At 39.3% G+C, this 13,623-nt stretch overlaps 1 protein-coding gene across 1 annotated transcript; it reads right to left on the bottom strand.

Moving 5' to 3' along the window:
• Positions 1-84: 84 nt before the first annotated feature.
• On the bottom strand, positions 85-13,483 carry Atp5pb (ATP synthase peripheral stalk-membrane subunit b). Its single transcript, XM_027393891.2, has 7 exons — positions 13,332-13,483; positions 13,055-13,091; positions 9,547-9,692; positions 7,010-7,173; positions 5,293-5,418; positions 1,702-1,881; positions 85-475 (listed from the first exon to the last, which is right to left on the bottom strand). Exons 1-7 carry the CDS (start codon positions 13,372-13,374, stop codon positions 398-400), a joined length of 774 nt encoding a protein of 257 aa, XP_027249692.1. The 5' UTR covers positions 13,375-13,483; the 3' UTR covers positions 85-397.
• Between the last annotated feature and the right edge of the window lie 140 nt (positions 13,484-13,623).

Below are 13,623 nucleotides of genomic sequence, written 5' to 3'. Positions count from 1 at the left end.
ATCTCTAGCTCTCAAAGACAGTTTTAATCACATATTATTACTCATAATAAATAAAGTGCTATTTCAGAGTATAAAACTTACACATTGTTTCAAATGTCATTTTATTGTAAGATGGTATAACTAATTATAAGTTTAAACTGTAACTTGGTAATTTTAGTTGGGCAGCAAGTTGCTGCAAATTACTTATTCAAAAGTGATCACTAGCCAATTCCAGACATACAGCAAGGATCAGAAATACCTGACTGGCCAATAGGGTGAAGTCACTCACTATATGAATCTTGATCATTTCTCAGGAAAGGTACATTATAATTTCAATAGACAGCAATACAGAAGAGTTCTTCACACGGACTAGTGCCTGTTTAACTCTCTCTGGCCATCTCAACTGAGATAGATACATTCACATAACTGACTGAGCTTGAGCCTTCTTTGCAAGCAGTTTTAGATCTGCAATGCACTTGTTAATGGTCTCCTTTTCCTGTGACAAGGAAAGAGAAATGTAGTTAGATCTCTCAAGAACACGTAAAGGAGACAACTTCTACTAGAACAGAACTTCAAGATTACTGTTTAATGCACAAATTATGCTTATAACACCTTTACCTGATGTCAGTTTGGGTAATCACAGCTCATTGAAAAAGATTAACCAACAAATATTAGTAATGCAGAAATATTAATAATGAAAATAATTGAGGCTGGAGAGATGACTCAGCAGTCAAGGGCACTTCCTACTCTTCCAAAGGACCCGAGTTCAGTTAACAGCACCCACATCAGGTGGCTCACTGGCACCTGTAACTCGAGCTCCAGATGACTTGAGGTTTCTAGCCTCTAAAAGCACCTGCATTTATGCATGTGCACACACACGCATCCCCATAAAAATATCTATTAAAAATAATAAAAATAAATATTAAAAAAAGAAAATAATAAGCTGGGAGGTGGTGGCACACACCTTTGATCCCAGTGCTGAGGAAGCAGAGGCAGGCGGATCTCTTGAGTTTGAGACTACCCTGGTCTATAAGAGCTAGTTCCAGGAGCCTCCAAAGCCACAGAAAAACCCTGTCTCAAAAAACTCGAAAAGAAAATAATTTACCAGTCTCTTTCCTATACATTTTTGGGGTATTTTCTAAGTATTTAAAGTAAGATACACATTACAATCCATCAAATTCTGACAGACCCTGTTTTTCTTCATCTTTTTAAAAACAGATTCATTTCATTTTGTGTATGAGTGTTTTGTCACTGCAGTAGGCTTTGAGGTTTCAAAAGCTCATGCCAGGCCCAGTCTTTTTATCTGTTTTGTGCTTGTGGCTCACATGTAAGCTCTCAGCTACTGCTTGCTGCCATGCCTGCCTGCCTGCTTGTTGCCTGCCATGTTTTGGATTCTACTACCCTCTGGAACTGTGAGTCCCAAATTAAACCTTTCTTTTATAAGTTGGCTTGGTCATGGTGCTTTGTCAAAGCAGTAGAAAAGTAACGAAGACAGTAGGCAAAGACACTGTCTCCAAACCCAAAAACCTGAGTGCAATTCCTGGGAACTATATGGTAGAGAGAAAGAACTGTCTCCCCACTTCTGACATCTACATGAGCACCATGGCATCACATTTGTGTATACACATGCATGAGCACGTATGCACGCACACCCACCCACCCACCCCAACATATTATTGCCAGGGTGCCAGTCTAACCATACAAGCTACAAATGTCATGTACCTGCTGTGCAGAAATGCTTCGTACCACATGCTTCTCCACCCAGTCCATCATGTGCTCTTCTTCCTTTCGACGCAGCATGTTCTGCACAGAAATGTGGTAGTCTAGGCGATTCTTCACCTCCTTATATGCTCTGTATAGCCGATCCCGGTAGGTGACTTCCAAGGCCAAGGCAATATTATTCTGAGGGCAAAAGTTAAGAAATGATTTGCATTTAATTAAGAAATGTTGCTAGGCGGTGGTGGCACATGCCTTTAACCACAGCACTTCAGAGGCACAGGAAGGCGGATCTCTAGTGAGTTCAAGGCTAGCCTGGGCTACAGAGTAAGTGCTGGGACAGGATCCAAAGCTACACAGAGATACCGTCTCGAAAAACAAAAACCAAAACAAAAAAAAAGAAATGTTATTTGCAAACATGAAGGAATACTTCTGTTTTGGGGGCTTTGCCAGCTAGCATACTCCATTTCTCATTTACATGTTTATGTGAAACTCTTAGGTAGTAAAACAGCATGTGGCAAATATTTATATGGCACAGGCTACCACTGTCCTGCATTTCTTAATTCTTCCCCAGAAATATCTAACAAACTCAACAGAGATACATACATACATACATACATACATACATACACCTATCACTTTCTTTATGTTATATCACCCACCTCAATTTTAAAGTGCACCGGAGTCCACTATACTTGTGTTCTAGGATTCATTGACCCAAGATCTGCTAACAGGTTAGACTGTGTCCAATCTTTTCTATTACAAATAATGCTCCTCCTACCCCTGCACGATATATTTATCTTATGTTTGAATGGTAGCTTATATTTACTGAGTAACTATTATGCTCTAAACATTTTTGTGTTTATGTCAATTTAGTCAAGTTTTATAAATACATCATGGTGTACCAGTGTATCTATTTTACAGAGAGAAACTGAGGCAGAAGTTGAATTTGCACAAGGTTACAGAGTCAATAGTGAATCTGAGATATGAACACATGCAATCAGGCTACAAAAACTCTTAAGGATCTGTTCTTAGCTAACTCTTACAATTTGAAGGCTATTTGCAAAAAGGCTGTCAGGGTAACCCTGCTTGCAACAACTTTTTCTCCTTCACCTTAGGTTATATCTTTTCAGAAACACGAATGACTTACCATTTTATAGCCCTTGACTATGCTCGTCCTTCTTCCTTTATTCTCTCACTCAATCCATTCTGACTTTAGCTATGTTGGCATTCTGATCCCTTGATTATAGAAAACAACTTCTTGGGTGATGGCCCTTGTAGTTGTTTTCCCTTCTGCCTGGATCACCATTTCTCCAGAAAAGGACAAAACTTGATCATCACCTCATTCAGTCTCTGCTCAAGTACCGCATCAGACATCTTTCCCAACTGCTACAAACTAATTCCTCATTCCTGCAATACATTTGCTTTAATATTAGTTTACTATCTTCCTAAGCACTCTTTGACATTCACATCTACTCAACTATTCACTTTGGGATCTTCCAATGACTGGCTACAGAGTAGGAGTGGCAGTGGTGTTGGTCGGAAGCTGATTAACAATTAAAATGCCAGAGATGATGGTTAAGCTTCAGGCTCAGATCCAAATCATCTTGGGCTATTTTAGCTGCTAAACTGCCATTTATTATCCAATTTTATCTATGACCCAACATCCTTGTGACTATTAGGTAAATATTTAAAAATATACAGACAGACCCCTAGGTCTCACCAACCCAAAGGCTAAGAATAATCATCAGTTTATATATTTGAGGCGAATAGCAGAGATTTTCTTGTTTTGCTGTATCTTGCCTAATGTTTCCACCAGTGTGTTTTTATATGTCTGAGTTTTTGACTGCATGCATGGCAGTACATCCAGAGAGCACTGGATCTCCCCCAGAACTGGAGTTACAGATGTAAGCCATCACATAGGTGCTGAGAACTGAACTTGGGTTCCTGCAAGAGTAGCAACTGCTCTTACTGCTAAGCCACCTCTGCAGCCCCTCCACCAATGTATTTGAAAAATGTCTTGATTTAAAACCTCTTTTGCTCTGTTACTAAACTGATACTATATTGGAATATAGTATTTGGGATAACCTGTGTTCCTGGGGTCATCCATATTTGGCTCCAGAATAAACTTTTATACCTCTGAGGTGAGAGCTGTTTATTGTGGAGACAAAGTAAATGCTATGAAAACATAAATTTTGTTTCTTGCTGTTTTCTTCATAACCCGCCTTGACCACAGTATCCAGATAAGACTAAACAAGTATATTGCTCAGAGCAATCCTTCTTTCTCATCCTCCTGGGTGGTGGGTTACAGGTATGAATCACCATACTAAGCTTGGCTTCACCATTTTCTGGGGTTTTTAAATATTCATGTGCTTAAGGAATCCTATTAATAAGAGTGTAGATTCTTAGTCTTCAGGAGACCTAACTTGATAGGGCTTGAAATGGGTCAGAAAAACTAGTTGAGTGATGCATGGGGTAACAAAACCTTACTGACAATCAGTGGCCTAGATCCTTATTACTAGTATTTTAGCTACTTTATCTCAGTATCTATTTTTATTGAATGCATGCTTCTTCAAAAAAATATTTTTTAAATGAATGAATGGTTTGCCTGTGTATGTTATGTGTAGAAATCAGAAAAGGGTGTGGAGTTACAGATGGTTGTGAATTACGAAGAGGGTTCTAGGAACTGAACCCGAGTTTTCTGAAAGAGCAATGCTCTTAACTGCTGAACCATCTCTTTAGCCTCACATGTGTGCTTATATAAGATTTCAACATGAGACATCTTACCTCTAAATATTAGGCATAAAATACTGGGCTCAAAGAAAATAATGACAAAATACCTGACATGTTTCTAATTTTAGGATCTTATTAAGCTTTGGGTACGAAATAAAAGTTCTACTGTTTCCTAGATAAGCTTTTTTGAATGTATGTTAAGGATCAGATTATCTAACAGCAAATGTTAAGATTTTTTTATTTGCAGAGTGGTGGTGGCTCATGCCTTTAATCCCAGCACTCAGGAGGCAGAGGCAGGTGGATCTCTGTGAGTTTGAGGTCAGCCTGGTCTACAGACTAAGTTTCAGGATAGCCAGGGCTATTACAGAGAAATCCTGTCTTGAAAAAAAAGAAAAAAAAAAAAAGAAAAAAAAAAAGATCTTCTTACTCAAGTATGCATGAAATGCAGAATGTATTTCACCTTTGGCCTTTCTTACACAGTGCATACCTTTTTAAAACTCAGCCCTAACTTATTGTTTTTTCTTTTGTATGGATTCAAAGTATTCTTTTACACCTTATACTGTTTCTAATTTTAGAACAATACTAAGTATTGTTTTCAACTAGCAGTTCTTAAATAGCTACATAACTGCAACTGCTAACCTCTAGCCAAATCTTCATTTCTATATAAAAATAATACCAATTTTAAAAATTTAACCATTCCTCAAAATATTCTGATTTTTGGTAGTGGTAAGGCTTTCTTGCACATGGAAGGGGAAGTGATCTACTGCTGAGCTACATCCCAAGACACTATTTTTTTTTTTTTTTTGGTCTTGTTTATCATACCCATGAATAACTTCACTATCCTTAGAAGTTACTGAAACCTACCCTCTGAACGTCAAAGAGGTAGTGGCGCTTCTGAACCAGTGCCTGATGGGCCTTCTCCATGTCAATTGCATCCTGGATTTGTTTGATGGACGCTTGCTTTACTTCTTCTAGTTGAGCAATTTTTTCCTGTAATTATGATATTATAATGTCAGTGGAACCACAAATGGTACCAAAGAGATTCATTTGATGCTCTCTCTTTTAGGCTTCATTTATAAAAATGTCCATGACGAAAAACACAGAGAAACACACAAATCTTCAAAAGTTTTGTCTAAAGAGTTATATATCATTGAATGAAAAAGCCCAAAGAAGGAGGACATAGGGTTAGTTCAAACTAAAGATATATGAAAAAGCCATACAAAAACTTGCTATTCTGTAAGCTAATTAAATAATGATAATAATAATAATGAAACAGCTTGAACAGAGGTACCCTATATAGATATATAATATTGCTCCTAGAAGCCATAGGGTTATTAAATAAAAACCCAGTGCCAAGTGTGAAATACTAAGCTGTTGGTCAGGAAAGCTCCAAAGGCCCTACTACAGTCTATTTCCACTGCTCTTGACTGAGCGCCAGAACAAGATGGTTAAGGTCCTACTGCTGAAGAAGCTTTGGTTGCAGAATAGAGAAATCTAGCTTGAACTAAGACGGAAGCCTTTTCTCTGCTGGCTAGCTTTTATAATGCCTGAAAGTGTTGGGTAGACAGACTGCTGAGGAAGAAAAGTCATCGATGATTTTTTCCTAGATCTGAACCTTTCAAGCTGTAACATCAATCTGTCAAGGAAGGTATGTCCAATGGTACAGTAGTGTTTTGACTACTATGGCAGCAACCAACCATTTTCTGATTGGATTTGACATCTACTGCACAGGAAAGAATTTATGTATGATTCCATAAACCTAGTCAGTATTTCATGGCTGAGGATATAACATATTCTTGTTGTTTTTGTTAAATGAACACAGTGTCAAACTGCTTTCTGCATATTTATGTTGTACCCATAGACTGGGGGAGGGACTCATGAAGCCCCACATTTCACTATGGGCAGTTAATGTTGGAGGAGAGTCATTTTCTATTACCAGTATATCCATTGGTAAGTTGCTCATGCTTCTATAAACAAATCCCCACCTATGCTTACGCAGGCATCACCAATTAATTTCTGTGAGTTGTAAAAACAAAAGCATGGAAGTAGGAAATGGACTTGTTGGGAAGAAAGGATCAGCAGAAAAGGGAGGAGGGATGAGCCCATAATGAAGAATGAATTCAAGGTCAGCCTGTACTTTGTGAGAACCCTCACCAGAGTCCCAATACCATCAACCAACCAAACACTAATGGAGTATAGTTATTAATTCTCAAGAAATAGCTGTGTTCCGATGTATTCCAGTTGATACTCAATGTAGAGAATTAAACATGCTTAAAAAAATGAATTCTTTGGCAATTTTATAACATAGTTTTTTTTACTTAATTTTTACTAAATTTTACTTTATTTTTTTATCTAAAATAAAATATACTTTCATTTTTAGAAATGAGAAAAAGACTAGGATAATCTGAAGAGTTCAGTAAATTTGAACTTTATATTAAAGCAGTAACTAACTGCAACATGACTGTAATCATGGTAACTATATTTATTTCCCCTCTAGTATTCATATAAATAATAATTACATTAGATAACTGGGATATTTATGCTATAGTCTAAGGTGGGAAACAAAGTTTAAGATTCTTACCTCATTAAGTTTATCAAGAAATTCTCCAATAGAAGCACCATATTTCTTAATCACATAGACCATCAACCCTACTACTGATATGGTAGAGAAGGTCTCTGGGGTAATCACATATATTTCTTTGGATAGAAAATATAAGCTAAGCCCCGTTCCAAGCACATAGGGTCCTAGAAGAACAAAGAGTTACCGTATATTTTATGTTATGCCTACTGTGCATTTGGTTACTTCAAGGCAAAGCTAAAACTGATAATCAAATCATACACATACAGTTTAAGTAGCATATAGAGCTGAAAGAATGGAAATCTGTACTGAAGGATCTGTACCATGACTCTATAACCCATCAGAAACAGGAAAAAAAAAATCTCTGAACTTTGTTTCCTTAAAGGAGAAACAGCACCTTCTTCTCAGGGCCGATAAAACAAATAATATAAAGTACTTAGCACATAGGAACCATTCTACAAAGACATCAAGCTGCTTTCTAGATTAGTCTAGCAACACATACTGATGACTGAATGGAAACAAACAGGACAGAACTCTATCAATTCTTTGCCCAAGTTTACAAGAGTTATAAAACAAAAAACCCCAAAAATTAGGCCATGAGTTTAGAAGGAAGAGGATCTAGGACACATACAGTTTTCTTTTCTCTTTTTGATTTTTCTAGACAAGGTTTCTCTATGTAGCCCTGGCTGTCCTGGACAGAACTCAATCTGTAGAACATGCTGGTCTAGAGCTCACAGAGATCCACCTGCTTCTGCCTCCTGAGTTCTGGGATTAAAGGAGGGGGCCACCATCATCTGCCATTCTTTTTAAATTTATGGGGCTGAAGAAGTGGCTTAGTTAAGAGTGTCTGCTGTTCTTGCAGAGGGCCCAGGCCTAGCACCCACGCAGCAGCTCACAACCTTTTGTAAGTCTAGTTCCAGGAGATTCGATGCTTTCCTCTGGCCTCTAAGAGCACTGCATGCACACGATGCACAGATACACACAGGCAAAGCACAAACATAAAATCATAAATTTTAAAAGCCTGAAATTTATACTAGTGCACTGGGGGGATCTAGGCTTCTCAAGAAAAGTGGAACTAAAGTGACCTCTTCCCCCACACCTCCCAGACTGTCTTGTTCTTTAGCCCTGGCTGGCACTGAACCTCCTGTGTCAATCTTCCTGTCAGCTCCGGCTGGGATTACAGGTACATGCATGCCACCATGTACAGCTAAGTGTCTACACTGACATGGTTTTGAACTTACAGTGTTTAGAACACAAATATTCACATAGCGTTTTTCTTATCAGATGTTAGGATGGGACACAAGGTGTGTAAGAGCAGCACTGTAGTCTGAGTAGAAGTAGGGACGAATAATTTTAACATGTATCAGAAAGAGTTATAATCCTGGGGGCTGGAGAGATGGCTCAGTGGTTAAGAGTATTGGCTGCTCTTCCAGAGACCTGGGTTTGAATCCCAGCACCCACAAGGCAGCTCAAAATTGTCTATAACTCAATCTGGGAGATCTGATGTTCCAATCTGTTCTGACTTTCTTGGAACCAGGCACCCACATACTTTAGAGACATACATGCAAAGAGAACACCCATTCACATAAAATAAATAAAATTTAAAAAAAGTTACAGTCCCAACTACATAAAACCCAGATTTTTGAAAGTTTCAGATTTTTCCTTCCACTGTCTTCAGTATATAAATTTTAAATGAGTTTATAAAAAGAAGTCTCATTGTATTAACATTTTAATGACTTACAAATACATGAAGACACTACCTTTCTTTAATTTCAGATAAGGAAATGCTATTTTAGGCCAGTCTAACGCCTAAATTTTGGGATTCCAGTGTTCCATGAAAAAAAGGCAGTATGTAGAGACAAAAGAAAACTTAGCCAAAAGAACTAAGTTCTAATCCACATGCTTGCAAATCACTTTTCTCGGTCTCTAGATAATAAAAATGCTTTCGTGGGAATGTTTAAGTATTAAATAATGAAGGTAAAATCAGTTATTATAAAAAAAAAGCGTGGTTCTGAAAGTTTATGTCTTTTTTTTTTTTGTTTTTCAAGACAGCATTTCTCTGTAGCTTTAGAGGCTGTCCTGGAACTCACTCTATAGACTAGGTAGGCCTGGAACTCAGAGATGCACCTGCCTCTTGTTAAGACAAGCATGCAATCACACACACACTCCCTGTCTCTAAGTCTCTACTGTCTAATTTTTATTCGTAGCTCCCTTTATTATCTGACAGTATAATACACATGTAACTAACTTGAAATTTTTAATCCTGTAATAAAATACATGTTCCAAAATATGAGACACTTAGTTCATTATTGTGTTGTTAGAACAACACCTGGAAGTAAATCAAAGAAATCAGCATGATTAGTATGTCAATAAATGAAAACAAAGCTATAAAATAAAATCCTGAAACAAAATTCATCTCAAATACAAGCTATATATTTTTTTATTTTAAAAATATGGAATCGCTAAAACTTCTTCCAAAAAAAGAACTGACTTGATTTTAATGGTGTCACTCAAAGTACTGAAGACTGGTCAATGCTCACCTGTTACACCAGTTTTAGGGTAAAGGAACTGGAAAAATTCTTCAGGGATGAGCCCTAGACGTACTTTTCCTCCATATTCAGGAAGAGGTGGTACAGGGGCAAGACGTGGTTGTCCTGTGTGAAAGACCCTTGTTGCTTGTAATACCCTACAAATAATCATTATACAAATTTAAAACCAACTTTTCAGAGAAAACACAAGGTACAATTAACAAATGCAATGAATGGGGATGAAGACTGAGGTGTTTCCTACTGTCACAATGGAAAGAAAGGAGACCTGAAATAGGAAGACACTTGAACCCTCTACTGAAATCTTTGTATAAGTCTATGGACCATTTACAGAGAGTTTGCTATTTCAACCAGGAGCAATGAAACATAAGAGAAAGGAATACAGCCAGATAGAGTTAAAATCTTAGACCAACCACTAGGCTTTGAGCTAAGTTAAAAGTTTTTAAAAATTTCTTTCTACTCTTCCTTTTTGTTTTGTTTGTGTCTGCACTCATGCACACCACTACATACATGTGAGGGTCAGAGGACGACTTACAATTCTCTTTCTTAAACTATTTTAACATTCCCAAACCTGATGGCTCTTCTTGCCAAATATTCCTTAAATGCAGCTCCTTCTTTTATATTACTGTCAATGCTTCCAAAAAATGAATCTGAGATGAAAACTCTTCAGCAGGCTCTCCCCTGTTCACAGAAAATAAACAGTACAGCAGGGCTGAACCAGTTTCTGAGAACTGTATCTTCATCTTTCTTTAGTACCTCGTCTCTACTAATATAAATTATTATTGACATCTCTCAAAAACAAGCACCTGCGCCTTGCATTGCTTCTGCTTGGCACGCCTTTTACTAAATGATTGATAGAAAAATCCAGCCAGTCTTCCAGATACCTCAAAGCTCACCCTCTATGAAGACAAACTTCAACAAATGATGCTGGGAAAATGATATCCACGTGTAGAAGAATGAAACTAGATCCCTATCTATCGCCCAGCCTGTGCAAAAATCTATCCCAAATATAACAAAGACGTAAACACAGGCACGTACTTTCTCTGGGTGCTAATTTCTCAGTAAATAATGCCAACAACTGACACAAAACTTTATAAAACTAGAAAGCTTCTTCAAAGCAAAGGAAATAATTGAATGAAGAGACAGCTATAGAATGGGAGAAAATCTTTGGTAAGTACACCCAACAGAATTAGAATCTATAAAATAAAAACAAAAAAATCCTCACCCCCCCAACAAAACCCCTTAAATTATACCCCCCCAAAACATCCCACCACACTGAGATTCCATCTCACTCCAGTTAGAAATCATTAAGACAAGTAACAAATGCTGGTGAGGACATAAAGAAAAAGAAAAACATTATACATTTCTGGTGGGAATGTAAATTAGTCTAGCCACAGAAATCAACAAGCACCTCCCCCAAAAAAATACAAACTGAAAATAGATCACTCAGCTAGACCACTCATGTATATTTATGCTAAGGAGTCCAAATAAGCACACCACTGAAATACTTGTACTTATTGAAGCACTATTCACAGTAGCTGAATTGTGGAAACAATCTAGGTGTCTGTCAACATCGGAATAGATAGAGAAAATGTGCTATAGCCACAATGAAATTTTATTCAACTATACAGAATAAGATTATGTTGTCTCCAGCAAAGTGGGTATAATTGGAGATTATCATATTAGACAAGTTCAGCCACAGAAAGATAAAAATGTCTTCTTTCATTTGTGAAAATTAGATTTTATATAGATATAAAATCATGCACATAACATAAAAGAAAAATCGCAATTACACAGAAGGATGAAGACGACTAATGAGGGAGAGAAAAGACAGTAGATGAGCATGGGATGCTATCCTTGCTCAAGATACATTGTATACTTGTGTAAAGCATCCTTATAAAGGCGAGTACTACACACAATGAACATGTCGGTTAAAATGAACTTAGGGCTGAAAAGATGTTTCAGCGTTAAGTGTGCTTGCTACTCTTCCACAGGACCAGTTTGGTTCCCAGCACCTATGGTGGACTGCTCACAACCACCTTTTGCTCCAGCTCCTGACCTAACATCCTCTTCTTGCCTTTGCAAGCATTTGTGCAGATACACTTGTGTGCAAGCAAGTGTGTGGCCCATGCACATAAACACATAAATAAAATTCTTGGCATTTTCTAGAGAAATAGCAATGCTGGAAAAACTGGGATATAAAGCTAAATGTAGAAGGATGAGGAAGAACCAAGAGATAGATGGGTTGATTCAGGTTGAGTTTTCTTGGTCTTGCTAAGTTTGGATTTTATTTCAAGAGGAATAGGAGCTCTGAAGATTCTAAGCAGGTGACTGTCATATCTCTCTGCAACACTGAGAATGGGCTGTACTGGGACAAAAACAGAGTAAAGGGCTAATGAAACTGCTCATTCAAAACCATTGGCTGCTCATGCCATAATAATGCTAGGGGGTGTAGTCAGAGTCAAAGTACAACCTCGAGGATGAGCCCTGCTGATGTAAGACAGAATGGAGCGTGACAGAGGAGAAATAAAGGCTGCTTCTGTACATAGTTCAGTTATCTCTTGTGCTATAGTTTATATTTGGCAGTGCCAAGGATCACACAAAGGGTACATTTTCAGCACACAGCTATTTTTCAAAGTTTGTATGGAGTCGTTTTTTTCTGTAACTTGAAAGAAGTCATTATAGTCTCACTTTGTTGCACAATAAGCCATTTACACCTAAATGAGGCCACGTCTTTTCAAGCATTCTGTGGTTATTCAAACTTTGAAAGCTTCATGATCAAGTCTGGAGTTAGAGTATTTCACTCGCACCCCGATAAGTTCTAAAGAAAGGCATTTTTAACTGCAACAGCGCCAACATTTCTAAGTACTCACAATGTACCAAGCTTTGCTTACTGAGTTTTAGCAGAATTAAGTCTCTCATATTAAATAATCCGTAACATACGGTTCTAAGTGAGGTGTCACAGCTAAGTGGAGGAGCCAGGTGTACCCACCTCTACCTTTGGAGCCTGCAAACTTGTCCCTGTCTTTTTCATTATGTGATCGCCAAGATAAGAAATCTGGGAGGCACCCAAAATAACATGCTTTACTTTTGCTGTATTTTTGTTTGTTTGTTTTGGTTTTTCGAGACAGGGTCTCTCGGTGGCTTTGGACTCGCTGTCCTGGAACTCTCTCTTGTAGACCAGGCTGGCCTTGAACTCACAGAGATCCACCTGTCACTGCCTCCCGGGTGCTGGGATTAAAGGCGTGCGGCAGCAACGCCCGGCTATTTTGTTGTATTTAATCAGATCTGTTCTTGGGAGTAACCTTGTAACCGATTCAGAGCTGGGTGTCGCTGAAGGTCACCCTGAGTTACCCTCACAGGGGGACAGGATAATCTTCAAGGCGGTCGGAAGAACAAGCGTCTGAGTGAGAGTTCTGGCTCGCCAAAACGAAGGAAACCGGTAATTTCTGGCTTAAAGCGAAGAAAAGGAAGCCGAGCAAAGAGAAGCGGGGACACTTACCCGGGGCCCAGGGCGGCCGCGTTCTTCAGAGAGGGGGCTGCAAACACACAGGGCGCGGGTCAGCAGAGTCAGGGTGAAATTCCGTCCCCACCTTCCTGGGTCTCCCTGTGTCGCCCCTGACGTCCCCCTGATGTCCCCGAGACCCCGCGCTGCCGCCAGGCGGCTCTGCTCAGGCCCGAGCGTCGCTGTCCTTCCCGCACCCTTTCCCCGGGCCCCCAGGCTAGGCTCGCTTCTTCCCAGTACCCTGACAGGCCAGCCCGGGCCCCCCATGTCTCACCCGCTGCTGCGGCGGCGGCAGAAAGCACCACCCGGGACAGCATGGCCTGCTAAGGTCCAGACAGCGGACTCGGCGTCCCTGTGACCGCCACCCGGGCCTGTGTCAGGGGCAGGGGCAAGATGGCCGCTCACGTATCTCGCGAGAGGAGAGCCGAGCGCTTTCTATCCGGCTCGACTTTTTTTTTTTATCTCGCGAGAAGAAGGGGACAACACCCCCCACCCCCCCGCCCACAAACCCCAAACTGAAATCCCGCAGCGGGAAGGGCGGAAGGGAAGCGAGCTGGAGGTGTAGA

The sequence above is a fragment of the Cricetulus griseus genome (assembly GCF_003668045.3).
Source record: "Cricetulus griseus strain 17A/GY chromosome 1 unlocalized genomic scaffold, alternate assembly CriGri-PICRH-1.0 chr1_0, whole genome shotgun sequence".
Lineage (NCBI taxonomy): Eukaryota > Metazoa > Chordata > Mammalia > Rodentia > Cricetidae > Cricetulus > Cricetulus griseus.
Note: the sequence above shows the minus strand (reverse complement) of the source record. Positions and strands in the feature narration are given on the sequence as shown.